We start from the raw sequence: 26,419 nt of genomic DNA on the forward strand, positions 1-26,419 counted from the left end.
CCAAGTGCTGGAAAGTGGGATTGGAATCGATAGGTGCTTGATGGCAGACCCAGACACAATTGTCAAAGGGCCTCTTCCTGTGCTGTAAAATTCTATGACCATATGACTCGACGATCTGCGTCTGATGCAATGAACTATGGACTAGGTGCTGGGAGATTGGATTAAAATGAGCGGCGCGTTTATTTTTTCTCTGTTTGTTTGGCCGGCGCAGACAAGATGGGCTGAATGGCTTCTTTCTAACTCATATCTTTTGAATGGTTCTGTGCTATAATACTGCATAGTTGCTTTCAGTGCTTCAGTCATTTCATGATGATATGTGAAGTGAATAATAGTGGCTGAAACCTGGTCTATGTGATGTTGTGGACCTCAGGGCGAGGCCAAGTTTGACGCTTCTGACTGAAGATTGTTGCAAATGCTTCATCTTGTCTTTTGCACTGATGTTCTGAGCTCTCCCATCATCGAGGACTAGGATATTTGTGGAGTTCCTTCACCCTCCTTTAATTACATTAAACTCGATATAATTCTTGTTGTGGCTCTCTATAATTCTTACCTACATAAAATGTTGAAGTTCCAGTTCTGCCTCTACAGGATACTGGATATGCATGACTACAAATTATATCAGAACCAGATTTTATGATAGTTAAGAAAAATATGTTTTTATTATACAAATCCAAAATCTAGATATAGTCATAAAAGCTTTCCTTCTGTATAAAAATAATTTGAGTTAACATACTTTTAATAAGCACGAATATTAAAAAATGCGCATATGTATCTCTGAGCTTTAGGCTTATTTGGCTGCTACGGATCAGAAGAAATTGCAAATTTGCATCGACACAGATTTGCTATGGACAGTGTGGCTCCTGAAAACAAAAAAAAAGAACAAAACAAACCTTTTCACAGCAGCAATCGGGCCTGAGCGGCCGGAGGACGGCAGCTGGTCACATTAAGAATTCTCTTCTTCTCTGGCATTCAACAGAAGTGGATGTAATCACGGTTCACTTAAAATGTGGACAATTTAATCAATGCCTCAGGCGGACCCATGAAAGGACAACAAGGAAGCAACCGTGTGTAGTATCAGGACAGACCCAAGTACACTGTCAAAGGAAAGCAACGTAAGCTGTAGGAGAGCACAGCAGTGCAATAGTCTGAACTCATCGGTACAAGTTGACAGCCCTACCAATCTTACAGCTAAATACTATTTCCCAATCTGCGTTCAAACAGAAAATTCTGCGAATACTCAGCAGCTCGGGCAGCATTTGTGGAGAGACAGAGAACCAGGGTAAAGGTTTTAGTGGATGGAATGCTCATTTCTAATGAAAGCTCACACATTCTCATCGATGGATCCATTTCACAATTTTTTTCTACACGCTACCCCGATGCCTTCACACGCTCGAAACTGAATTTGCCACAATACTCGAGTTGAGGCCGAAACAATGTTGTATAAGGGGTTCACTCTGAGGACCAGTCATGCTGAACTCGAAACGTTAACTCTCCTTCTCTCCACAGATACTGCCGGACCCGCTGGGTTTATTCAGCATGTTCTGTTTTCTCTCACTTCTAATTCAGTGATATCTAGATATCAACACAGGAACCAGAGTATGCCATTCAGCCAATTGAAAATGTTCAGCCATTCATTAACATTGCTGTTGATCTCTATCTTAACTCCATAGTCCATATCCTGCAAGAAATGCTCTGAAATCCATGTTTTTCTGTTTCACAATGAAATTCCAGCTCTGGTAAAGACTAATGATTCTGAGAGACTGTGTGAGGGGTGAGGGTGGAGAGTGTGTGAGGGGTGGGGGTGGAGTGTGTGTGAGGGGTGGGGCTGGAGAGTGTGTGAGGGTGTGAGGAGTGGCGTGCAGAGTGTGTGAGGGGTGGGGGTGGAGTGTGTGTGAGGGGTGGAGGTGGAGAGTGTGTGAGGGGGTGAAGAGTGGGGTGCAGAGTGTGTAAGGGGTGGGGGTGGAGACTGTGTGAGGGTGGGGTGGAGAGTGTGTGAGGTGTGGGGGTGAGGACTGCGTTGCCGCTTGGGGGTGAAGAGTATGTGAGGGGTGGGGACCAGGGAGTGTCTCGATGTTGGCGGGGGTTTGGTGGAGGAGGGTCTTCGGCTCGTAGGAAGAGGGTGTGGCGCGAATGAAGCGGCGCACTGAGCCACTTCAACTGTTAATCCTTTGGCCAGGCTCCGGTTAAAATGACTGCTGTATTTTCCTTCATGGCGGATGCTTCTGAGTTTGTGATTAATTGCTTTTGGCTGCAGTCAGTTTCTGGGATGGGTTGAGACTCTGTGAAATCAAGTCTTCCATTGTTACAAAGCGCACCGCTGCCACCTGCTGACAGAATCTCGCTGCTGCAGGAAAGAACTCCCCATTGAAAACGGCCCAAAAAGTGGGGACTGTCTTTGAATTTGACAGTCCAGTCCCACGCGTTGGGCCTGATGTCCTTTCTCCGTGTTGGGTCATTCTCGGATTCTTATGTAGTCGTGGACGTTATTCTGATCAAATCCACATCGTGATAATTGATTTCATTCGATCCTATTCTTTGATTAAATGTCCCAAGGTCATCATTGGGAAAGAGCAGCGAAAGAATCCCACATTAATATCCACAACCATGTGGAAAATACATACGGATTAGGATTCGCTATTAAAGTGTAAGTTTTGGTGAATACTGCAATATTTAGCTGACTCTGAGTTTGCACCACAAAAATCATTATGATTGACATTATTGTTCCTACGGAAGGGTCCAGTAATGTCCAGTAATGGTGGAGAACAAGTGATTGGTGAACTTACGAATTGAACAGGATCACTGGCAGTCTTGATATGGTGACAAGTCTCACAACAACAGGTTAAGGTCCAATATGTTTATTTGGTAGCACAAGACACGAGCTTTCAGAGCGCTGCCTCTTTATCGGGTGAGTGGGAGTTCTGTTCACAAACAGGGCATCTAAAGACCTAAACTCAATTTGCAAAATAATGGTTGGAATGCGAGTCTTTACAGGTAATCAAGTATTAAAGGTACAAACAATGTGAGTCGAGAGAGCGTTAAGCGCAGGTTAAAGAGATGTGTATTGTCTCCAGACTGGACAGTTAGTGAGACATTGCAAGCCCAGGCAAGTCGGGACGTTACAGATCGTGTGACATGAACCCAAGTTCCTGGTTGAGGCCGTCCTCGTGTTTCCTCTTGGGTTCATGTCGCACTATCTGTAACCCCCACGACTTGCCTGGGCTTACAAAATCGCACTAACTGTCCTGGCTGGAGACAACACACACCTCTTTAACCTGTACTTAACCCCATCTCTACTCACATTGTCTGTACCTTTAAGACTTGATTACCTGTAAAGACTCGCATTCCGACCATTATCTTGTAAATTGAGTCTGTGTTTTTATATGCCCTGTTTGTGAACAGAACTCCCACTCACCTGATGTAGGGACAGTGCTCCGAATGCTTGTGGCTTGTGCTACCAAATAAACCTTTTGGACTTTAACCTGGTGTAGTGAGACTTCTTACTGTGCTTTACCCCAGTCGAATGCCGGCATCTCCACAATCTCTATGTGAACATTTTGGATTGGGAAAATCAACTCCAATCTGCTACACTCCGAGTGTCGGTTCTTCTGATGAATTTTCAGCTGAAATTCACTCTGCAGAGCGAATTGTTTGACGCTCACCTCCGGGTAGCTCCTTCGACAAGACAAAGGATAAAACGGAGAGGGGAGTTTAGTCAATGCATCGTCCACCCTGGAACATATATCTAAATTATGTCTCTGTATATGTTATTCTCATTTAATGAGTTCACTGTTAACTCATGTCTTACTTCTATTTGAGAATTTTGCAAGTATAAGAATAAAAAATACTGTCAGCAACTTTAAACAACTTTGCTGAGGCCACACTGGAGATTTATGTACAGTCTTGAAGACTTTATCTGAAGGAAACGGTGGCACTGCCTTTGGTGGCACTGCCTTTCAGACAGTGCCACCAAAGTTCTGTATGTGGATTTCTGGGGAGTGCTCGATTAGAAGGAATGAGTAGATTCTGTCGATATTACACAGAGTTTAGAAAAATCAGACGTGATCTCATTGAAATATAACATTCTTAAAGGACTGCAAAGGGCTGACGCTGGGAGGATGTTTCCCCTAGTTGTGGAGACTTGAACGAGAAGTCTCATCAGCAATTACAGTAATGTTCCTGCAGTGGAAATCCAGAGGCCGAGATTAATGCTCTCGAGTCTTGAGTTCAAATCCCACAGCTGGAGAATTTAAATTAATTCATGAAATAAATCTGGAATAAAGAGCTAGCCTCAGTAATAACGACAATGAAAGAATGAGGTTGTTCCCCAAGGAAGGAAATAAAGCGTTCTTACCAGGTCCAAGTCCAGAGAACTGTTGTTTACTCTGAAATGGCCCAGAACAGCACTCGATTATATCAAACAGCGGTGGAAATGTCAAACAAGATTAAATCAAAAGCAACTGCTTGGCATTCACCGAGGCTTCAGATGTGGCAAAGGCAGATTCTGCCCAGACAACCCATCAGAGAACCTCGCACTGACATTTAGGGATTTGTGCCAAAATTGGGAGATCTTCCCCGCTGACTGGTCATTGCGGAGTTGTGAATGGTGCTGAACACTGTGTAATTATCAGCGATCATCTTCATTTCTGACCCTATGATGGATGGAAAGTCATTGATGAAGTAACTGAAGATGGTTGAGCTTAGGACAGAAAAAATGCAATGGCCCGATCGTGTCTGTGAACCTTCTCCACTTCTTGGGCCGTTTTCAATGGGGAATTGTTTGCTGCAGTACCGCGATTCTGTCAGCAGGTGGCAGCGGTGCGCTTTCTAACAATAAAAGACTTGAGTTCACACAGAGTCTCAGCCCATCCCAGGAACTTGCTGCACCCGCAATGAATCACTCGGAGTAGCTACACTACCCTTCACAGTAAATCCCACAGATTGTACTCTGCCAACGGCACTCATAACAGCAGCAAGGTGGCACAGTAGTTAGCACTGCCGCCTCACAGCGCCAGGGACCCGAGTACAATTCTGGCCTCGTTCCACTGTCTTGTGTGAAGTTTGCACATTCTCCCCGTGTCTGCGTGGTTTTCAGGGGGACTAATAGGTTAAATACCTAGGGTTAAATTACCTCCTTCTGCACCGGAGGGATTCTATGATCCAATTCTATGATCATACTCCTGATTAATATAGAAAATAAAAATGACAGGGACACAATCACAATGCAGCTTTGTCAGTTTTGACAAAGGCTCATCTGCACTCGAAACGTCAGCTCTTTCCTCTCCTTACAAATGCTGCCAGACCTGCTGAGATTTTCCCTTTTGGTTCCAGATTTCAGCATCCGCAGTAATTTGCTTTTTTACATTCACAATGAACAGTGTAGATATTCTCTCCGGCAAAAACTGCAGCGGATGAAGCGGGTTGCGTTATTCTGGATGGTGCCGAATTTCGTGTGTGTTGTTGGAGCTGCACTTTACCAGGCACATGGAGAATATCACTTCACAATCCTGGCTTGTGCCTTTTATAGGATGAGCAGACTTTGGCAGATGAGTTACCTACTGCAGAATTCCCAGCCTCTGATCCTGTTTCACAATATTTATCTGATCCGTCCAACTGTGTTTCTGATCAATGACACCACAGGTTATTGATGGTGCGGGACTCAGCTCCGGCAATAGAAACATAGAAGATAGGGGCAGGTGGAGGCCATTCCGCCCTTCCACCCTGTTCCGCCATTCATCACGATTATGGCCGATCGTCCAACTCAATAGCCGAACCTTGCTTTCTCCCCATAACCTTCGTTCCCATTCGCCCCAAGTGCTATATCTAGCCGCTGTTTGAATACATTCAATGTTTTGGCATCAACTCATTCCTGTGGTAATGAATCCACAGGATCGCCACTCTTTGGCTGAAGAAATGTCTCCTCATCTCCGTCCTAAATGGTTTATCCTAAATCTTCAGACTGTGAGCCCTGGTTCTGGACACCCTCCCCATTGGGAAGATCCTTCCTGCGTCTACCCTGTCTAGTCCTGTTAGAATTTTGTAAGGCTCTATGAAATCTCCTCTCCCTTCAACTCCCCTCATTCATAGAACATAGAACATTACAGCGCAGAACAGGCCCTTCGGCCCACGATGTTGCGCCGACCAGTTACAAAAACAATGACCCACTAGCCTATACCAATCCCTTTTCGTCCATAAACCTATCCAGAGATCTCTTAAACGCCCCCAAACTAGACGCATTTACAACTGCAGCAGGCAGGGCATTCCAATCCCTCACCACCCGCTGGGTAAAGAACCTACCCCTGACATCCGTCCTGTAGCTACCCCCCCCCCCCCCCCGTTAATTTAAAGCCATGCCCCCTCGTGCTAGCTTTCTCCATCCGAGTAAAAAGGCTATCACTATCCACCCTATCTAAACCCCTAATCATCTTATATGTTTCAATAAGATCTCCTCTTAGCCGCCTTCTTTCCAACGAAAACAACCCTAAATCCCTCAGTCTCTCCTCATAGGACCTCCCCTCCATACCAGGCAACATCCTAGTAAACCTCCTCTGCACTCCATCTGAACTCCAGCGAAAACAATCCTAACCGAGTCAATCTCTCCTCATACATCAGACACGCCATACCCGGAATCATCCTGGTAAACCATTGCTGCACTCCCTCGAAAGCAAGAACATCCTTCCTCAGAAAAGGAGACCAAAACTGCGCACAATATTCTAGGTGTGGCTGCATCAAGGCCCTGTATAATTGCAACAACACAACCCTGCTCCTGTACTCGAAACCTCTCGCAATGAAGGCCAACGTACCATTTGCCTTTTTTACCGGCTGCTGCACCTTCATGCTTACCTTCAGCGACTGGTGCATAAGAGCACCCGGGTCCCGCTGCACACTCCACTCGCCTAATTTGAAGCCACTCGGGTAGTGATCTGCCTTCTTATTTTTGATTCCAATGTGAATTTAGTATTGCCGTTAAATATCACGGGGCGTTGGTTAGGTTCTCCCCTGTTGAAGATGCTGTATCTGAGGAGTTGTGAACTGTACTGAGCACTGTGCAATTATCAGTGAATTTTCGCATTTCTGGCCGAATATCGGAGAGAAGCTCATTGAAACTCTCCGCCTGGTGTCTGGAAGCCATGGGGAGTTTCAGCACTTTCTCATTCAAATTGCTGAGGTCACATTTCTGTGGGTGAATCCCACCCCTGTTCTGTTCAGCTCCCTGATGTGTGACTGTATTTACCCTGCAGTGAGTGAAAGTTATAAATCAGACATTAACAGACCCAATCCTTAATAAATCATAAAATACAGGAAGCACTCAACAAATCAGGCAGCATCAATAGAGAGAGCCACAGAATTCACTTTTCAAATCGATCGCCTTTCATCGGAACTGGAATATTTTACAGAGTAAATAATTTCTCAGCAAGGACAGTGTGGGGGAAAAGGGTGGAGAATAACAACAGGGAAAGTTCTATGAAATGGTGCAGGACAGGAGAGGTTAAATGTCTAAAGGTGTAACGGTACAAAGTAAAAGAGAATGGGGAATGGGACTGGTGAAGAAGCAGAAGGTGGTTCCAGAGCAGTGTTAATGGTTACAGCAGAATGGTAACGGTGGTTAGAATCTGAAGTTCCTGAATTCAATGCTGAGGCTGAAAGGCTGGAAAGGGCAGAATGGGAATATTCCTAATTCCTGTCAGGAACAACTAACACTGCATTACCAGAGCTGTGCATAAGCGGCTGTTGGAAAGGAAGATGTGTCGATGTCCTTTTAGAAACGAATACAGCTGTTAACAGTGAACTCAGTAAATTAAGATTAATAATTATTTAAGAATACACTTTAGATGGAACATATCGGGATCATAGTAGATTTCATGCTGTTCAGTGACTCTATGATCCTCTGTGAAGTCTAACGAGGTCCATGGAGAGAGTTCAGTGTCCAACATTTCATCCGGCAGAATGAATCCTATTGCGACTTTCACCAGCTGAACCGACAAACCAGGAGTGCAGTAGATTGGAGTTGACTTGTACAAGTCAGAGTCTAGATGCCAAGGCTGACAGCGACCCTATTCAGATCCTGATTTCCCCAATCAATTATTACTATTACTGTTAAATCCTTGTGTTAGCACAAGAATTTATATTTAAATAATTTTTATTGCGGATTTCAAAGCCAACTAATTGTAGCAGCATAGATTGAATTATTGCAGAATTTCAGAATGTAAATCCATCTCGTCGAATGGTGAGCTCATTTTTTTCAAACAGACAAAAAACAAACTCGATATACAACCTGTGCGGTATAAAATCATCTTGTAATCCAAGCCTCCCTATCAATGCACCAACTCTCTCTCCCTCAACCATTCCATGTGACGGCGAGTTCCACATTCTCCCCATTCTCTGTGTGAAGAAACTCCGCCGGATATTGGAGGAGAGATTCCACTTCAAATGTTCCCTCATCAGTTCAAAGCAAATTACTGCGGATGTTGGAATCTGACGAAGGGACATCCAGACTCGAAACGTTAGCTCTGTTCTCTCTCCACAGATGCTGTCAGACCTGCTGAGATTTTCCAGCATTTTCTGTATTTACTCCGTCATCAGTTGATGTTTCTTTGGGTCAGGGTCCCCGGAAGGGATTCATAAGCATTTATAAAACCGCAAGTTATTCTTTCTAGAAAATGAACCAAACTTCACAGATCGAACCCTCTAAATATCTTCCCCGTAGCTTTTGTGTAAATTTCTCTTTGATATTTATAGTATTTGATGTTTTCATGTGAGCGGCTGCAGTCATGAACACAATTCAGTTTCTGGATCTGGATCTGACACCGAGTTTCACCAGAGTGGTTTTAATCGGCAGCGAGTTCAGACTGAAGAGAAATGTAATGGAATCTCGATCCCGCTCATCTCTCCCTCCTTTCTCCCTCACGCTCTCCCTCTTTCCACTGTCAACATTTCCGGGAGCCCAACCCCCATCACCACCACCTCCACCCACCCCCCACCCCCGACAGGCCTCAATGATTCCCCACCATCATCCTCTAGACCGCGCCAGTTTTTATCTCCAGTGTGAAAGTGGTGAGGACATGGCCCGCTCTGTAATAATAATTCCCTGAGTGCTGCAGTGAACTTCATCGGGAAATAGCTGAACTGAGGATGTGCGGCAGGAACACCGAAACTGAAAGCGGTTTGAATCAGGAAGTGCTGAGTTTGGACATGGCTTCCAGACAACAGCTCCAGAGTTGGACCGAGGAGACAATTTGTCCCATTTGTCTCGATTTCTTCACCGACCCGGTAACACTGGAATGTGGTCACAACTTCTGCCGCTCCTGTATCACCCAGAGTTGGGAAAAGAAGGAGATAAACCCCTGCCCGGAATGTAGAGAGGAGTTTCCAGAAAAAAACCTCAGGGTAAATCGGGCCTTAGCGAATCTGGCCGAGAAAGCTCGAGAATTAAAGCTGAATCCGAAAGAGAAGGAAAGTAAACTTCACTGTGAGAAACATCAGGAAGAACTGAAGCTGTTTTGTGAAACTGACAAGAAATTGATCTGTTACACTTGTGTAGTTTCGCGGGAACACAAATCCCACAACTTCCTGCCCATTGATGAAGCTGTTGAAATCTACAAGGTAAATGGAAAATATTTTATAAGATGATAATTTTATCACATTTTCAACATCCAGCCCTTTCATTCTGTGATTTTTTTTCCCCCCAATCCCAGGATCAGCTGAAATCTTCCTTAGACTCTCTCACAGAAAAGAAATTGGCGGTTCTAGATACGGAACAGAAACAGAAAAGGAAGATTTCTGAAGTTAGCGTAAGGTCTCCCTGTGCTGATTTTCTGGGATCTCGGTTAGTTTTGTTCCCTTTATCGCGGGACATTAATTATGTCTCACATTTCATTGGTTAGGAACAGTCGAGCAGTCTGCAGACCCACATCACATCCGAGTTCACTAAAATGCACCAGATTCTCACAGAGAGAGAACAGCGATTACTCAGAAATCTCCGGGAAGAAGAGGAGAGGATTCTAGAACCAATGGAGAAAAACCTTCGAGAGATTCAGGAGAATTTAAATTCTATTGAGGAGAAACTCTCAAAGTTCCGGAAACAGATGGAGCAAAAAGACGACCTGATATTTCTGAAGGTGAGGAAATATATTGTGGCTCAGTTCAGGGAAACTTCACACAGTCACTAAGTAACTTATGGTAACTGTGAAATTAATATAGAATTTACTGAAAATACTAACCAAATTGAACAGAATTTTGTCTCCCTGCCTGAACTGCTTTCCTGCTGTCTCTGAACGAACGGCTCCCACACTGTCTGCAGATTCCTGGGAATATCTGAAACCTCCTGAGAATGAGTCTTGATCTTCACACTTGCCTTGTGATTATTTCTGTGTTTCCCGAGTTCAATTTTCTCCTGGAACTCCCATTGTAATCCAGTTCCAGTTGCATGTTGTGAGTGTGTGAGTGTGTCTGGCACGGTGTGTGAGAGTCACTGTGTCTGTGAGCGGGACTGATGTTCAATTCCAGTTCATTTGACTCTCCACAATCTTCCTTCCAAAATGTATCACTTTACATTTCCGTGTGAAATCTCATCTGCTCTGAAATGAGTCTGCTCATTTCACCAGCCTGTCTAACTGCTCCTGAAATCTGTTACTGTCACCCTCACTGTTCCTGATTCATTTCTTTCAGGAGGAAGCTTGTCGGGAGAAAAGGTAGGACATGTTCTTGACTGAAATCCGCTGTTTATTAAAATGAAATGTCATTTTCGTTTATTTATTGGTTGTTGTCACAACATTAAATGACCTGTCATTGGGCCATGGAAATTCAGTGTGTAGTTCACGGACCAGACTTTTAAAAAACTGCCTTTATTACAATTATTTTACATAACTGCTACAATAGTGTAATAAATAACCGGGAAGTGTAATTAATACAATCTGGTTCCCAGGCCGGAAGTGATCACTTGCCCGATGTTGGCTGTTCGTGTCTGTGACCTTCCCACTGACCCTGAGAGAACCGCAGAGTCCATGTTTCCAAGGAGTGGGTCACCCATGTCCCTGCATGGAGTCTGACCAACCCAAGAAGGACTCACATTAAAGGGGGAACCGATTCTATTTTTATCCTAAATACAAACTGGCTCTGTGCCCTTAACAACCACTGTAGTAAAGACCTGTCTTCATATAGCACCTTCATTGTAAGTTAATATCATAAAGAGTTTCACAGGAGCGTTATAAACTAAACTGACACAGAGGCAAATAAGGAAATATTAATCCGGATGACAGAGGTGGATTTCAGAAGGACAAAAGAGAAACAGAGAGAGAGGATCAGGGAGGGAATTCCAGCGCTCAGGATCTCGGCAGCTCAAGGTCCAGCTCTCAATGGGGGAATGACCAAAATCAGAGATGTTCAAGGTGTCGGAAGTAGAGGAGAACAGGATTCTGGGAGAGTTGTGGGGCCCAGGGATTGCAGAATTGGATATTCAGCTTTGGGATGTTTTCAGCCTTTGTCTTTGTTCTACAAACTTTGTCTATAATACACCAAGTGGACATGTTGAATGTTCAATCTTTCCTGCAGTGTGTGATGGCTATTATCAGATTTTGAACCTTTTTCAGGGCATAGCTGTTTCCATTCTCTGCCTTAGAATTTATAAATTATCCATTTTTTAATTAAAAAAAACAAGATTGTCATTTCACTTTGGATATTTTCGTGCATTTTTTTAACATTTACAGGATTAGTGATGGTGAGCGCACACTCTCAGTATTTGATGCCGCCCTGTCTATCAGGAAGTTCAAATACCTTTCTCAGTGCACAGCGTGGAGAGAAATGATGAAACCCAGTATTCCCGGTAAAACTCTTATATTCATTTTTCTGATTACCAATACAGTTGTGAAGAAACTAAACAGACTTTAAGATCCCAGATTCACATTTCCACTTATTAATCCTTAAAGTCTCCCGTACTCATATTTATCTTTCTGTGGGTTCCTCTGGGTGAGCGTCTGAACACAGTAAGAAGTCTCACAACACCAGGTTACCGTCCAACAAGTTTATTTGGTAGCAAAAGCCACTAGCTTTCTGAGCGCTCCTCCTTCATCAGGCGATTGAGATTTCAGTTCACAAACAGGGCATATAAAGATACAAACTCAATTTACAAAATACTGGTTGGAATGCAAGTCTTAACAAGTAATCAAGTTTTTAAGTTACAAACAATGTGAGTGGAGAAAAGGTTAAGCGCAAGTTAAAGAGATGTTTATTGTGTCCAGCCAGGACAGTTAGTGAGATTTTGCATGCCCAGCCAAGTTGTGGCAGTTACAGATAGTGTGACATGAACCCAAGATCCCGATTGAGGCTGTCCTCATGTGTGTGGAACCTGGCTATCAGTCTCTGCTCAGCGACTCTGCGTTGTCGTGTGTCGTGAAGGCTGCCTTGGAGAACGCTTACCCAAAGATCAGAGGTCGAATGCTCGTGACCACTGAAGTGTTCCCCAACAGGAAGAGAACACTCTTGCCCTGTGATTGTCGAGCGATGTTCATTCATCCGTTGTTGTAACATCTGCATGGTCTCCCCAATGTACCATGCCTCAAGACATCCTTTCCTGCAGCATATCAGGTAGACAACATTGGCCGAGTTGCAAGTGTACTTGGGGGATGATGTTTTCACATGAGATGATGGCATCCGTGTCGATGATAAAGTCCGTCTTGCAGAGGTTGCTTTGGCAGGGTTGTGTGCTGTTGAGGTCACTGTTCTCCTGAAGGCTGGGTAGTTTGCTGTGCACAATGGTCTGTTTGAGATTGTGTGGTTGTTTGAAGGCAAAAAGTGGGGGTGTGAGGGTGGCCTTGGTGAGATGTTCGTCTTCATCAATGACATGTTGAAGGCTCCGGAGAAGATGTCATAGCTTCTCCACTCTGGCGAAGTACTGGTCGACGAAGGGCGCTCTGTCCACCGTGTCCAAAGTCTGAAGTGTCTGAAGCCATCAGCACTGTGTGTCAAAGAAGTGAAGGGATCTGTATAACCAGAGGAATAGAGCATGAATCTCAGGATGTGAAATAGAATTGCTCTTGGATTTTGGACTGGTCTCCTTGTTATTCTGGGAAATATTTTTGTAATCATCATTTATCAGGAAGGCATACAGACATTTGAGAACAAGTAATGAGCTGTAGATAATCTGTTTGGTGGAATTGGATGACCCAGCAGTGCTGACAGAAAACTATATGCCACATCCAGCTTCATGTTGAGAATGGTAAAAGACCCCAAGCTGCACAATACTTTTAGAAGCTCAGTTGACAGGGTGCTGCACAGATACACCTAATCAAAGCCAGGCACATCCACCTGTTTGAGCATAGAATTCCTGTTTCATCCTGTCAGATTGAGTGCTCTCCAGCAGGTATAGAGTTTATGCTTTATTTATACAGAGCATTGGTGAGAGCAGAACATGAACACTGTCTAAAAGAAAACACCAATTGATTCCTACTCTCGTGTTTTCTGTCCATTTACTTCTTATTATTCCATTACATTTCTAGTGCACGAAGTTGTTCACTAATCTCTTGTGTGGTCTTAATTGAAAACTTACTGAAAATCTTAATATTCTACATCAATCAGCTTTAGTTCCACTGTTCTGCTAATTGCATTTTGCACAGTGGCACAGTGGTTTGCACTGCTGACTCACAGCACCAAGAACCCAGGTTTAATTCCGGCCTTGAGTAACTGTCTGTGTGGAGTTTGTACATTCTCCCCATGTTTGTGTCGCTTTCTTCAGGATGCTCCGGTTTTCTCCCACAGTCGAAAGACGTGCAGACCAGTAGATTGGCCATGTTTTTAAAAAAATGCCCTTTAGTGTCCTAGGATGTGTTGGTTAAATGGATTAGCAATTGTAAGTGTTTTGGGTTACGAAGAGAGGGTCTGGGTAAGATGTTCTGTCAGAGTCAGTGCAGACTTAAAGGGCCAAATGTCCAACTTTTGCACTGGATTCCCTTTTATGGGTCAATCTTGACTGTGCCCAAATTTCCCATTATTTTTTACCACATTCTTTGTTAAAGATTCTTACATTTTTGCTCCTACTGATGTCAGACTAATCGATCTGTCATTGCCCATATTCTCTCCCCCTCCTCTATGACCCCTGCTGAATAAAAGTATCTCAGACTTAAAGTATGGTGGCACGGTAGCACAGTAGTTAGCATCGCTGCCTCACAGCGGCAGGGTCCCAGGTTCAATTCTGGCCACAAGTCACTGTCTGTGTGCAATTTGCACATTCTGCCTGTGTCTGTGTGGATTTCCTCTGGGAGCTGTGGTTTCCCCCCACAGTCCAAAGATGTGCAGGTTAGGTGGATTGGCCATGTTAATTTGCCCCTTAGTATCATGGAGATTAACAGGCTAAATATGTGGGGTTACAGGGCTAGTTGTTGATGCAGACTTGATGGGCCAAATGGCCTCCTTCTGCAATGTAGGAATTAAAATTAACAACTGTTTGAGGAAAAGGGTTCCAAACATCCACCTCTCTCGACATGGAGAATTGATTTCTAACATCACTTCTGAACAACTTGGTTCTAATTTTTAGATTATGGCCCCTGGTTCTAGGCCTTCAACTAGTGGAAATAGTTTATCCTTATCCACCCTGACCTTCCCTGTGAATATTTTGTAGACTTCTATTAAATCATAAGAACATAAGAACATAAGAAATAGGAGCAGGAGTAGGCCATCTAGCCCTTCGAGCCTGCCCCGCCATTCAATAAGATCATGGCTGATCTGTTGTGGCTCAGTTCCACTTTCCCGCCCTCTCCCCATAACCCTTAATCCCCTCTCTTATCAAAAACCCATCAACCCGCTTCTTAAAAATATTTAAATCACCCCTCAACCTTCTGAATTCGAGAGAATAAAGGCCAAATTTTTCTAATCTCTCCTCGTAACTCAATCCTTGAAGCCGAGGTATCATTCTTGTAAACCTGCTTGGAACTTCCTCCATGGTCAAATCATCCTTCTTAAGATATGATGTCCATATTCCCAGTGAGGTCTAACTCAGGTTTTAGACAACTGAAGGGCAAATCTTTGACAAATTTGCTTGAGTTCTTCAAAAATGTAACAAGCAAAGTGGATCATGATGATCCTGTAGATGTAGTATAACTGGAGTTCCAGAAAGTATTTGATAAGGTGTCACACAAAAGGTTTGTTCATCATGGGGTGAGGGATAATTTATTATTTTTGATAGAACATTGGCAAACAAGCAGATAGCAGGAAGTCAGGATAAATGGGTGCTTTTTGAGTTGGCTAGATGTAACTATTGGGGTGCCAAAGGGTTCAGCCCTAGGACCCCAACTCTTTATAATCTACATTAATCACCCGCATTCAGGGAATAGTGGATACCATAGCCAAATTTTGAGATGACACTAAAATAGATGGGAAAGTAAGTTGTGATAACAAAAGAAGAAATTTATAAATGGGTATGGAGAGTTTAAGTGAATAGGACAAAATTTGGCAGATGAGATTAAAGTGCATAAGTGAGAGGTTATCCATTTTGATAGGAAAAATACAAAGGCAAATGATTAGCGACCTGGGTGTCCTCATGCACGAATGGCAAAAAAACTAGGATGAAGGTATAGCAGGTAATAAGGAAAGCAAATGTAATCTTCATATTTATTGTTAAAGGTATAGAACATAACAGTAGTGAAGTGTTATTGCGATTGTGTAAAGCATTTGTGAGACTGCGCTTGTATACAGTTTTCATGCCCTTTCTTGAGGAGGGATGGAATTGCATTGGAGCTGGTTCAGAGAAGGTTCACTAGCTTGATTCTGGAGATGAAGAGTTTGTCTTATGAAGAGAGGTTAGCCAGTTTAGGCCGATTCTCTCTGGAGCTGAGAAAAATGTGAGGAGATATAATTGAGGTATACAAGATGCTAGGGGGCATTGACAAAGCAGATTCAGAGCAGATGTTTCCTCTTGTGGGGCGATTTAAACCAAAAGCTGACAGTTTTAAGATATGGGGTGGCAGATTTAAAACACAGACGAGGAGAAATTACGGGTGCAATTCTCCCTTTGCAATGCACTCATTTTTTGGCGGGTTGGGTTGGGAGATGCATGTGTCGAAGTTTTCGCAGGTTCCCCAGGGTGTTTACGACCCGCGCGCATCCCCTAACCGGGAAAAAATGGGCCACCGGGACAGCACTGAAAACTGTCCGACCACTGATTTCCATCTGTTACCATACTTTGGAATGCCATTATCGGGATCGACATGACAATCTCCACCCAGGTTAGCGTCTCCCACCTCTTTGGTGTGATGTCACTTTGACACAAATCAGAGTAGATATATAAAAGACTCAACTTGGTGTGGCAGTCTTGAACTAGCGTCAGGAGGTAAGCACAGCGTGCAGAGTGCAAGGGACATTGTAGGCAGGCCCTGGAGATGATTGGTGGGCTTCATCCTGCTGCCTTCAGATGTTGGCGTGTGGATCAGTGATATCTGGGTCGCGGGCAGCGGTGCTTCTATTTTCTCAGAGCTCTGTGGATGAGGGTCCCTGAAGGAATCCTGCTCAGCCTTTCCCTCCAGAGCACTCTGCAGTGGCATTGTCTTGCTGTGGGCTGTGGTCTGGGGATACACTGAGTGCTGGGAGAGGAGTGCACCATGTGCTGACTGAGGCCTAACCAGATGAAGCATTTACTGCTCCAGGCTGGCGTGCCGAGGTTCAGACATGGACTGCATGGAATCTGCTGTCACTGGGCACACATCTGCTAATGATTTGCAATCTGTCCCGGCCCTTTGCTGTTTGTAATATATATAAATGATTTGGAAGAAAATGTAACTGGTTTGATTAGTAAGTTTACAGACAACACAAAGGTTAGTGGATTTGCAGATAGCGATGAGGACCATCAGAGAATACAGCAGGATATAGATCAGTTGGAGACTTGGACAGAGATGGCAGGTGGAGTTTAATCTGGAGAAATGAGAGGTCATGCATTTCGGAAGGTCTAATCCAGACAGCAAACATACACTAAATGGCAGATCCCTTCAGAGTATTGATAGGGAAAGGGATCTGGGTGTACAGGTACACAGGTCACTGAAAGTGGCAATGCAGATGGAGAAGGTAGTCAAGAAGGCATAAGGCATGCTTGCCTTCATCGGCCAGGAGATGAATTTAAAAATTGGCAAGTCATGTTGCAGCTTTATAGCTCAGTTGGGCTGCACTTGGAATATAGTGTTCTGGTCACAACACTACCAAAAGGATGCGGAGGCTTTGGAGAGAGCACAGAAAAGATTTACTATGATGTTGCCTGGTATGAGGGCATTAGCTATGAGGAGAGGTTGGAGAAACTTGGTTTGTTCTCACTGGAACGACGGAGGTTGAGGGTCGACTGATAAAAGTCTACAAGATTATGAGAGGAATGGACAGAACTTTATCCCAGGATGGAAGAATCAGTTACCAGGGGGCACATGTTTAAAGTGCAAGGGGCAAGGTTTAACCATGATGTACAAAGCAGATTGTTTTTTTACGCAGAGTAGTGGGTGCCTGGAACTTGTTGCTGGGGGAGGTACCAGAAGCAGATATAGTAGTGACTTTTAAAGGGCGTCTTGATAAATACATGAATAGGATGGGAATAGGAGGATATAGTCCCCAGAAGGGTAGGGGGTTTTAGTTCAGTCGGAGAGCATGGTCGGTGCAGGCTTGGAGGGCCAAAGGGCCTGTTCCTGTGTTGTAATTTTTTTAGTTCTTTGAAAGGGTTCCACTCCCTAAATGTCCAGATCATATGTGACCATCAAATGGAGACCACGCAGGTCGATGCATGCCATCCAGGGAGTGTCCATGACAGTTTTGTGCTCAGGCAGTCGGACATCCCCGGCCTCTTTGAAGACCGGCCCAGGCTACCAGGATGGCTACTGAGCGACAAAGGTTACCCACTGAGGTCACGGCTGATGACACCTGTGCGGAGGCCCGAGACCGAGGTGGAGACCTGCTACAATGAGACCCATGCAGCACCCATGTAGAGCAGTGCATCATCCTGCTGAAAATGCGGTGCCGCTGTTTGGACCACTCTGGGGGGGCGTCTCCAGTTTGACCCTGTGTGTGCCTCACACATTATAATTATCTGCTGTGTGCTGCACAACATCACCCAGCAGCAGGGAGACCAGCTGGAGCAGGAGGAGGAAGAGGAGGAGGATGAGGGGCAAGGGGGCGAAGTGGTCGTCCCACCATATGAGGAGCCGGAGGAAAGAGGATGGAGGCGATAGCAGGTGCCCGGCCGGGAAGGGCAGCGAGGGACGCGTTGATTACAGCCCGCTTCACCGAGCTGGTGCTGTGCAGTGAGGGGGCTGCAACCACCACACTCCAGGAGCAATTGCAGCCGCTATTCCCCCTCCAAACCGATCTGGGCGTTCAAACTGCCACATCACCCTTCCACAGCCTCTGTCAACCCACCACCATATCCCCCCAGAAAGATCCAAACCTGTTAATGTGCCTGGGCTGGCAGTGGTTGTGTGTCTTGGTTGAAAGCTGGAGGATGATGACCTCTCGCTGTTGTGCACACTGGGATCCTGCCCCTGGGGCCACTCAAGCCTGATCCCTAACCTCTACTCTGAATGCACGCTGCCACCCTGGCCCAAGTAGCTGTAAGGGTTGGGGAGACATGTTTGTTGGGTAATTGGGGGATGGGGGTGGTGGAGGGGCTCACTTGCACTAAGAGTCTGGTGGGTGTTGGAGAAGGTAGGACAGGCACTCTCTCACATGTGGCTGAGTCTCCAAGCACCTCTATGCAAGGGAATGGGGACAACTCTGCACTTTGGGGTGGGGTGGGGCGGGGAGGTGTGGAATTAGAGACACATTAGTCACAGCTGTGAAGTGCAAATAAAAGTTTATTGTGCTCTTAACGTTAGTGATCAATAAACCCTGACTACTGATAACCTTCACCCATGTTCTCTTAGTGAACTAGAACTATCTAACTTTCTGTGGTCTACTGCTGCTTCCATGTGCGACCCCAGGATGCGCACCAGAGGTGGAGGTGTCCAGCAATGATGCACACCGCGTTGCCTGTGATGCCCTTGGCGGGTGTCCTCTGGGTGGGCCGGACCTGTAGGGCCCCAGCTGACTAGCGCTGGCACTATTACGGTGCCACCCTGTTCTTCTAGCTGGCCCTGAGATGCCCCGGTGTGCGGAAGGGGGGGGGAGTCAGAAGGTCTCGGGACGTCTGGGATCACTTGGGTGGAAGGCCCCGGCATGGGCCCCAGCCCTTCCTCCTCACTTGTGGGGCCCAGAGGGCCCAGGGACACTCCATGGGACGTCAGATTAGCTGGACTGAGCTCCAGAAACTCCGGTATCATCCGGCCCTGCCAGTCCTGGAGGCTCAGATGCGTCTCCCCATGATCAGTGATCCCTCAGCTCCGGCCGTCTGAGACCGTGCCAAGCTCTGGAGCCCCTCCACTGCAGCATTCTGTGAGCAAGCCAGGCTCTGGAGCCACTCAGCAGTAGCCCTCTGACGCTGGGCTAGGTTATCGAGGGTCACAGGCACGGCCAACTGTGTCTCCAGAATGCCAGTGAAAGTCCCAGCCATGGCCAACAGTTTCCCAACACCCATGGCTAAGAAAGGCTGTGCCTCCTGGATGGCGTCAACACCCTCACTCGTGGCCTGCTGTGTCTCCAGGATGTCCTGGACCCTGTCACCCATGAGGACAGACCCCTGGGTCAGACTTTCCACTGTGGTCGCAACCCTTGCAATGTTGGCCTGGTTCACACACTGTGTCAGCACCACCTCCTGCACCAGCACTTTGTTGGACTCCCCTAAACAGCCTTGCAGTCGCAGCATGGTTGCTGACAGCCCTTCCACAACCCTTCACGTTTCCTGATGCATCACCACCAGCCTTGGCCCCATGGCTCGGCATCAGGCTTGAGGACAGCTGAATCCTCGCCTCTGGCTGAACTCTATGTGCCCGAGCCCTCGGATGTGCATCAGTGTCTGTGATGTGCTCACCAGATAGTGACTCAGAAGCCTCAACACGAAAGATACCCACTGTGGTGATAGTCTCTGTATTCGTGGGTTGTGTGGTAGATGCCGGTGCCGTTTCAGTGGTGCTGTCCTCAGAAGATTCTTCAAAGTCTCCCTCCAAGGTATTCTCCAGGGGGATCGTGGGCAGTTTGCTCCAGAACAGCGGAAGTGGGGGTGGTGGTGGGATCACCAATAGCCAAAGGGCCAGGTTCCCCGGGTCCAAAACTGCAAAAAAAAAACACACATTAGGGGATGGGAGGTCAAACATTCTGCACAGCATCACACATACTTTAAAGAGGACTTCCGCTGAGGGCTATGCTTTTGCTCACTTGCAAACTGGATGCTGACCTGGCTGAATGTCACCATTCTGGATGAACTATCTCCCCCTGCCAACTCCACGGTACGCTCTTCAACGCTGGTCAGCTGCTGAAGGTCAGGCGCACCATCACCACTCTGTGCCCTCACGTAGCGATTATGCTTTTCTGCTGTAGGAGCTGAAGGTGTCTCACAAGCATTAATATATTCAAATGCATGGTGTGTAATGTGTGCCTGTGTCTCGGGAGTTTTGTGCTGGCGGTTGAGGGGAAAAGGGTCACCACTGAAGGGTGCTCATTGAGGGGTGAGGGGAAGGGGTTAGATTTTGTTCCTGGGGGAAGGGGGCCTTGTTGAATGCTCGCACAGGGTTTGAGATCTGTGCCAAGAAAGTGCGGAGTTCCAAGTGGGATGCTCAAAGACGGTTTTTTCTGCCCCTGCCGGCCAGAGCACAGTGTCAGGCTCCAGGCATTCACCACTTCTGCCACCTCCTCCCACAATGCCATGGTGGCTGCACCCCTAGGACGAGGCGCCTGGCTGGGGAAGAACGACTGAATTTTCTCCTCCATGGCATCAAGCAGGTGCTCTTGGTCGACCTCAGTGAATCTTGGGGCTGATTTCCTCAAATGTATCTTTGTGGTGTGATTAGTTGTGTGTCCATTCCTGCAGTTTATATACAGCTCTTGGGGGGGTGGCGGTTGCAGGGACTTTGGCCAGTCAAGGGACAGTTGGCAACAAATCCTTGTGAGATATTTTGAAGGCTGCTTTCAATTGAATGTTTTGCGTCCCTCGGGGTGCTGATTGACTGCCATTCAATAAGCCGCTGTGTCCTGGGGGAGGTGCAATACTCAGAGCTCCGAATTAATAAGCTGCTGTGTTCAGGGCAGGTGCAATACTGAGGACTCCCATTCATAAGAACATAAGAACATAAGAAATAGGAGCAGGAGTAGGCCATCTAGCCCTTCGAGCCTGCCCCGCCATTCAATAAGATCATGGCTGATCTGTTGTGGCTCAGTTCCACTTTCCCGCCCTCTCCCCATAACCCTTAATCCCCTCTCTTATCAAGAACCCATCAACCCGCTTCTTAAAAATATTTAGCGAGGCAGCCTCCACCACTTCAACGGGCAGAGAATTCCAGAGATTCACCACCCTTTGAGTGAAGAAGTTCCTCCTCAACTCCGTTCTAAACCGCCTCCCCTTTATCTTGAGGCTGTGCCCCCTAGTCCTACTGTCTTTTTTGAGCGGGAAGAGTCTCTCCACCTCTATCCTATCCATCCCATTCATCATCTTATACGTCTCAATGAGATCTCCCCTCATTCTTCTAAACTCTAACGAGTACAAGCCTAGTTTATTCAGCCTCTCCTCATAGCTCAATCCCCTCAACTCCGGTATCAGCCTAGTAAACCTCCTCTGCACTCCCTCCAGGGCCAAAATATCCTTGCGCAGGTGCGGCGCCCAAAACTGCACACAGTACTCCAGCTGCGGCCTCACCAATGCCCTATACAGCTGCAGCAAGACCTCCCTACTTTTATATTCAATCCCCCTCGCTATGAAGGCCAGCATCCCATTCGCCTTCCTGACCACCTGCTGCACCTGCAAGCTGGGTTTTTGCGACTCATGCACAAGGACCCCGAGGTCCCTCTGCACCGTCGCCTGCTGCAGTTTTTCGCCACGTAAGTAATAGTCCTTCCTACCATTCTTCCTACCAAAGTGGACCACCTCACACTTGCCAACATTAAATTCCATTTGCCATTTCCTGGCCCATTCGCCCAGCCTATCTAGATCCTTCTGCAGACTCTCCACACCCTCCGCACAATTTGCCTTTCCCCCAATCTTGGTGTCATCAGCAAATTTCGACACCCTGCACTCGGTTCCCTCCTCCAGATCATCTATATAAATGGTAAATAGCTATAAATGGTAAATTCAAGAGAGGGAATGCTCGCAAGCTGGGGTTGTGTGTGGTAGCACAACGCAAGTTCTCTGCAGGGCAGCAGTGAGGTCAGCATGTTCAAGGGGTGGGGTATCCACATTATCCAGATCCATGGGGCATGGGGTGAGTAGGCAGCAAAGACTGTGCGAGGGCGGGGGGGTGGGGTGCAGTGATGTCTGTACGGTGGTGGGGGGGGTGGGATCGATGTATGTAAGGAAGGAGCAGCAATGTCTGTATGGTGGGGGAGGGATGTTTGTATGGGGAGGGCAGCGATGTCTGAATGGGGAGGGCAGCGATGTCTGTCTGGGGGTGGGGAGGTGGCAGCAAAGTCAGTAGCGGGTGGGGGTGCCAACGATAAGGCCAGTGATGTCTGTGTGGAGATTGTGGGGCCAGCGATGTCTCTGCGGGGAGGTGGTTTGGGGGCCACAGATGAGGCCAGCAGTATCTGTGGGGGTGGGAGGGTGTTGTGGGGAGCAGCAGTGGTTGGAGGGGGGCTGTGGGGGCTGCAATGCCTGAGGGGATTGGAGGGCAGTGATCTGAATGCTGGGAGATCTTTTCAGTGATCTCCCAAAGATGTGCACATGCACAGATTCCCGCTCATCCTACAGATTTCAGGCTGTTTGGTGTGAAAATGCTGTGCCCCACAGCATTTAATGATATTCATGATTGTGATCCCTGCAATGCACTGAGTGTGGGAGATTCAGGTCTGAAGTTGCACTAAACAGACAGTCGTGGTTTAAACCAGTTTTCTCACCAATTCCCTCACAGACATCGCAGGCCTCATCACTGACCCCCGAAACCATCCCACAGACATGATCGGGACAGATTTTTAATTAGTTTGGCATTGAAGGGTTGTATTGAAGGGGCAGGAAAGTGGATTTGAGGCTGAGATGAGATTAACCAGGATTGTATTAATTGGCGGAGCAGGTTCGAGAGGCTAAATTGCCTGCTCCTAATTCTAATGATTTATACTCTTAGTAAATAACTGGGATTTCAAATTAGATCCAATAACTAAAACATGATTGTTCCTATTCTGAACATTACCACATATTAAGGTTTCATCCAAGATCGTAACAAATTTAGGGTTTGGTCTGGTCTGGTATTGTACCAAGAGTAAATGCAGAATTCTAGGTTGCAGAGGGAGCTGGATGTCCTGGTGCATAAATCATAAAAAGTCAGGACTGGCAGGTCCAGCAAGTAATTAGGAATATCAATAGGATGTGAGTATCAATTGCAAGGATACCCAGGTATATATGTTGTGCAATTGTTCCTGCAGGGGCACAGAACCTTAGTGAGACCATATCTGGAGTAATGAGTACTATTTCTATCCCCTTCTAAGATCATGAGACCATAAGATATGGGAACAGATGGAGGCCATTTGGCCTATCAAGTCTGCCCTGCCATTTAATGTTACCATAACTGATCATAACTTACCATAACAAATGCAGCAAACCAGCTGATGGGCGGAGTGAGCTGGTAAGATTGCCAGAGAGCTGAGAAGTCAGGTTCACACCCGGTTTCTCACCTCACGCGATCTTACTGGCACCGGGTATCAGGCTCGATAAATCTTGCACCTGGAATGGATGCAAGGTTGAATGCATTATTTAAATTTATTGTAACACTAACTTAAACGGAATAGGCGAGCCTGGGATAGAATTGTCTGGGATCACTTGCCTGCGTGGCCACACTACAGCGAGGATCACGTATTGTCCCCCATCAATCTCTCCTTCTTACCTCAGTATTTTCCACTATCTCTCTCGCTACTTCACACAATCAATCTCTCTGTCAAGCACTTACCTTTCCCTCCCACTCTCTATCCCCACTCTCCATCCATTCTCCCAGTCGGCCCCTTCCCATGCTGTTTTTCATTTTCACATACATTCTCATCCTGTCCCTCCTCCTCAAAGAACAGTAAGATCAATAGGTTACATTGGGAGAGCCATTTGAAGAGCAGGTGGGTGTGGAGGGGGTGTTTCAGGAAGAGGAGAGACAGATGGAGAGGTTAAAAGAACTCTGCTCGCCCCCAGCCCAGAAACACATACTACCCCCATTCCCCACCACAGCTCCCCAGCAACTCACACTCCCCCCCATTACACGGTCCCCCAACAACGCACACTCCCCATACCCACAACAATCCCCCAGCAGCCTACACTACCCACAGTCCATCACAGAACTCAGCAACGTGCACTCCCCACATTTCCCAACCAACAGACCCGCAGCAACACACACTCCTTATACCTCCCCAGTACCCCTGCAATGCACACTCACCACATTACCTCCCCCGCCACAGCTCCCCAGCAAAACATACTCCCCACATCGCCACCGCCCAAGACCACCAGCAACACAGCTGTCCTCATTTCCCCTCCACTCACAAACACAAATCTAGAATCCATGCAGTCCAGGCCTCAAACAGCACTTCTTAACAAATTCTGAGGCTGCAGCACTGCCACTTCAGAGAGTTTCCAGCCCATTCCCCGCCAGCAAAAGCCCTTGCTGCTGCCAGCACTAGGACCCAGATTCAGCCATAAGACCCAAGATCAGCGCTCAGACTTGGGTCAGCGTTGAGAATCCAAAGTCGAACCCCGTGAACAGCATCAGCCTCTCACTGCACTCCAAAATGCAACCTGTACAGCATGAAACAACCTCCCCCCCACCCCCCAGCAACACAGAGCCATTTGAAATCTGAGACTCACCTCCTCGCTCACCCTCTCTGTTCTCTGAATGCGACTGTTGCACTTGAGGTGTTTTCCTCACTGATTCCAACTGCAGCAAATAAGCTGGGATGATTCAGAGTGAATTTTGTTAACTACATTGTGATGAATACAAATGATGCAAATTGATCCTTCACCCATTTTAGGCAGGCTCCCGATTGTGCCAATTTTTTTGGTGGTAAAATGGGAATGGGTGCAAAAATGGGCTCCATTCCAGCTCTTCATATCATGCCAGATTTTATGACATTTTTCCAGCACAAAACGGCCACAATGAGGTCGTTAAATTCTGCCCATGCACTCCACATCTTCATATTGTTATCTTACAGCCTGCCACAATATCTGCCACCCAGCTGCTATCTATACACTATATCTAAATCCTTCAGGCTCTGACTTGCCCTCTTCCTCATGTTGCTCTCATTCTCTCTCTTCACGCTCCTGCTCCCTCTGATTGCTGCTCTGTTTTCCCTGTGCCCACTTCAGTGCTCCATCTCCTTCTCTTCCTCCTCCCTTCATCCTCACAGCTCCTTTCTGCTCTCTTCCCACTCCTCTCCCCTCCCTCTGTTCCATGCACCCATCATATTCCTGCTGTTTCTCCCCTCCCCCTCACAAACCTCTCTCTTCCTCGCTCCTCACACTATCTCCCCTCCCCACCCCCTTTCTCTAAATCACTGACTGTGTTATTTTAACTTTCCCCCAGCTCCAGCCTCTCTGACTCTGGATCCAAACACAGCGCATCCCCGGCTCAACCTGTCTGAGGACCGGACCAGTGTGAGACTAGGAGACAAACGGCAGCCGCTCCCTAATACCCCGGAGAGGTTTGATTCTTGGCGCTGTGTCCTGGGATCAGAGGGATTCACATCAGGGAGGCATTACTGGGAGGTGGAGGTGGGGGAGAAGACAGAGTGGATTCTGGGGGTGGCCCGAGAGTCTGTGAACAGGAAAGGGTTTATCTCCCTGAGCCCTGAGTCCGGATTCTGGATTGTATGGCTGAGACCCAGAAGTGGTTATTTAGCTTTCACCTCCCCCTCACCGACCCCTCTCACCCCGAGTGTGAATCCCCGGAAGATCGGGGTTTTCCTGGACTATGAGGGTGGACAGGTGTCATTTTACAATGCGGACAACATGTCCCATCTCCACACTTTCACCCACACTTTCACTGAGAGAATCTTTCCCATCTTCAATCCCGGATCGAATATCGACGGGAAAAACTCGGCGCCGCTGACAATCTGCGGGATTAAAGGTCTCTAACAGATCCATCCCATAATTTCACACCGTCTCCCTGCCTCCTGCCAGCTGTAAACTGTTCATATTGTGGTTATTATATAGAATTATAATTTACATTGGGGGCTCCATGGTTACATTTGTAAAATGATTCTTCAAATAAAACAATCTGGGAACCACTGGAATAGAAACAGTTTTTCTCAAAGATTCCACAGTTCATCATTAAATCCAAGAAGCAGAAACTCAACATGTTGTTTGTGTCTGTCACTGAGTGAGGGAGGCGGGATTCCGGGGAATGGAGACGCCGATTGG

The 26,419-nt window shown here is 46.7% G+C and overlaps 1 protein-coding gene across 1 annotated transcript; it reads left to right on the forward strand.

The window, feature by feature from the left end:
- The first annotated feature begins 9,129 nt into the window (after nucleotides 1-9,129).
- LOC145337777 (nuclear factor 7, brain-like) lies at nucleotides 9,130-26,134 on the forward strand. The gene is made up of 6 exons (XM_080182624.1): nucleotides 9,130-9,600; nucleotides 9,693-9,788; nucleotides 9,882-10,115; nucleotides 10,666-10,688; nucleotides 11,703-11,818; nucleotides 25,584-26,134. Exons 1-6 carry the CDS (start codon nucleotides 9,130-9,132, stop codon nucleotides 26,132-26,134), a joined length of 1,491 nt encoding a protein of 496 aa, XP_080038750.1.
- Nucleotides 26,135-26,419: the final 285 nt, after the last annotated feature.

Source organism: Carcharhinus amblyrhynchos, unplaced genomic scaffold (genome assembly GCF_965287045.1).
Source record: "Carcharhinus amblyrhynchos unplaced genomic scaffold, sCarAmb.v2.hapA scaffold_73, whole genome shotgun sequence".
NCBI classification, from domain to species: domain Eukaryota; kingdom Metazoa; phylum Chordata; class Chondrichthyes; order Carcharhiniformes; family Carcharhinidae; genus Carcharhinus; species Carcharhinus amblyrhynchos.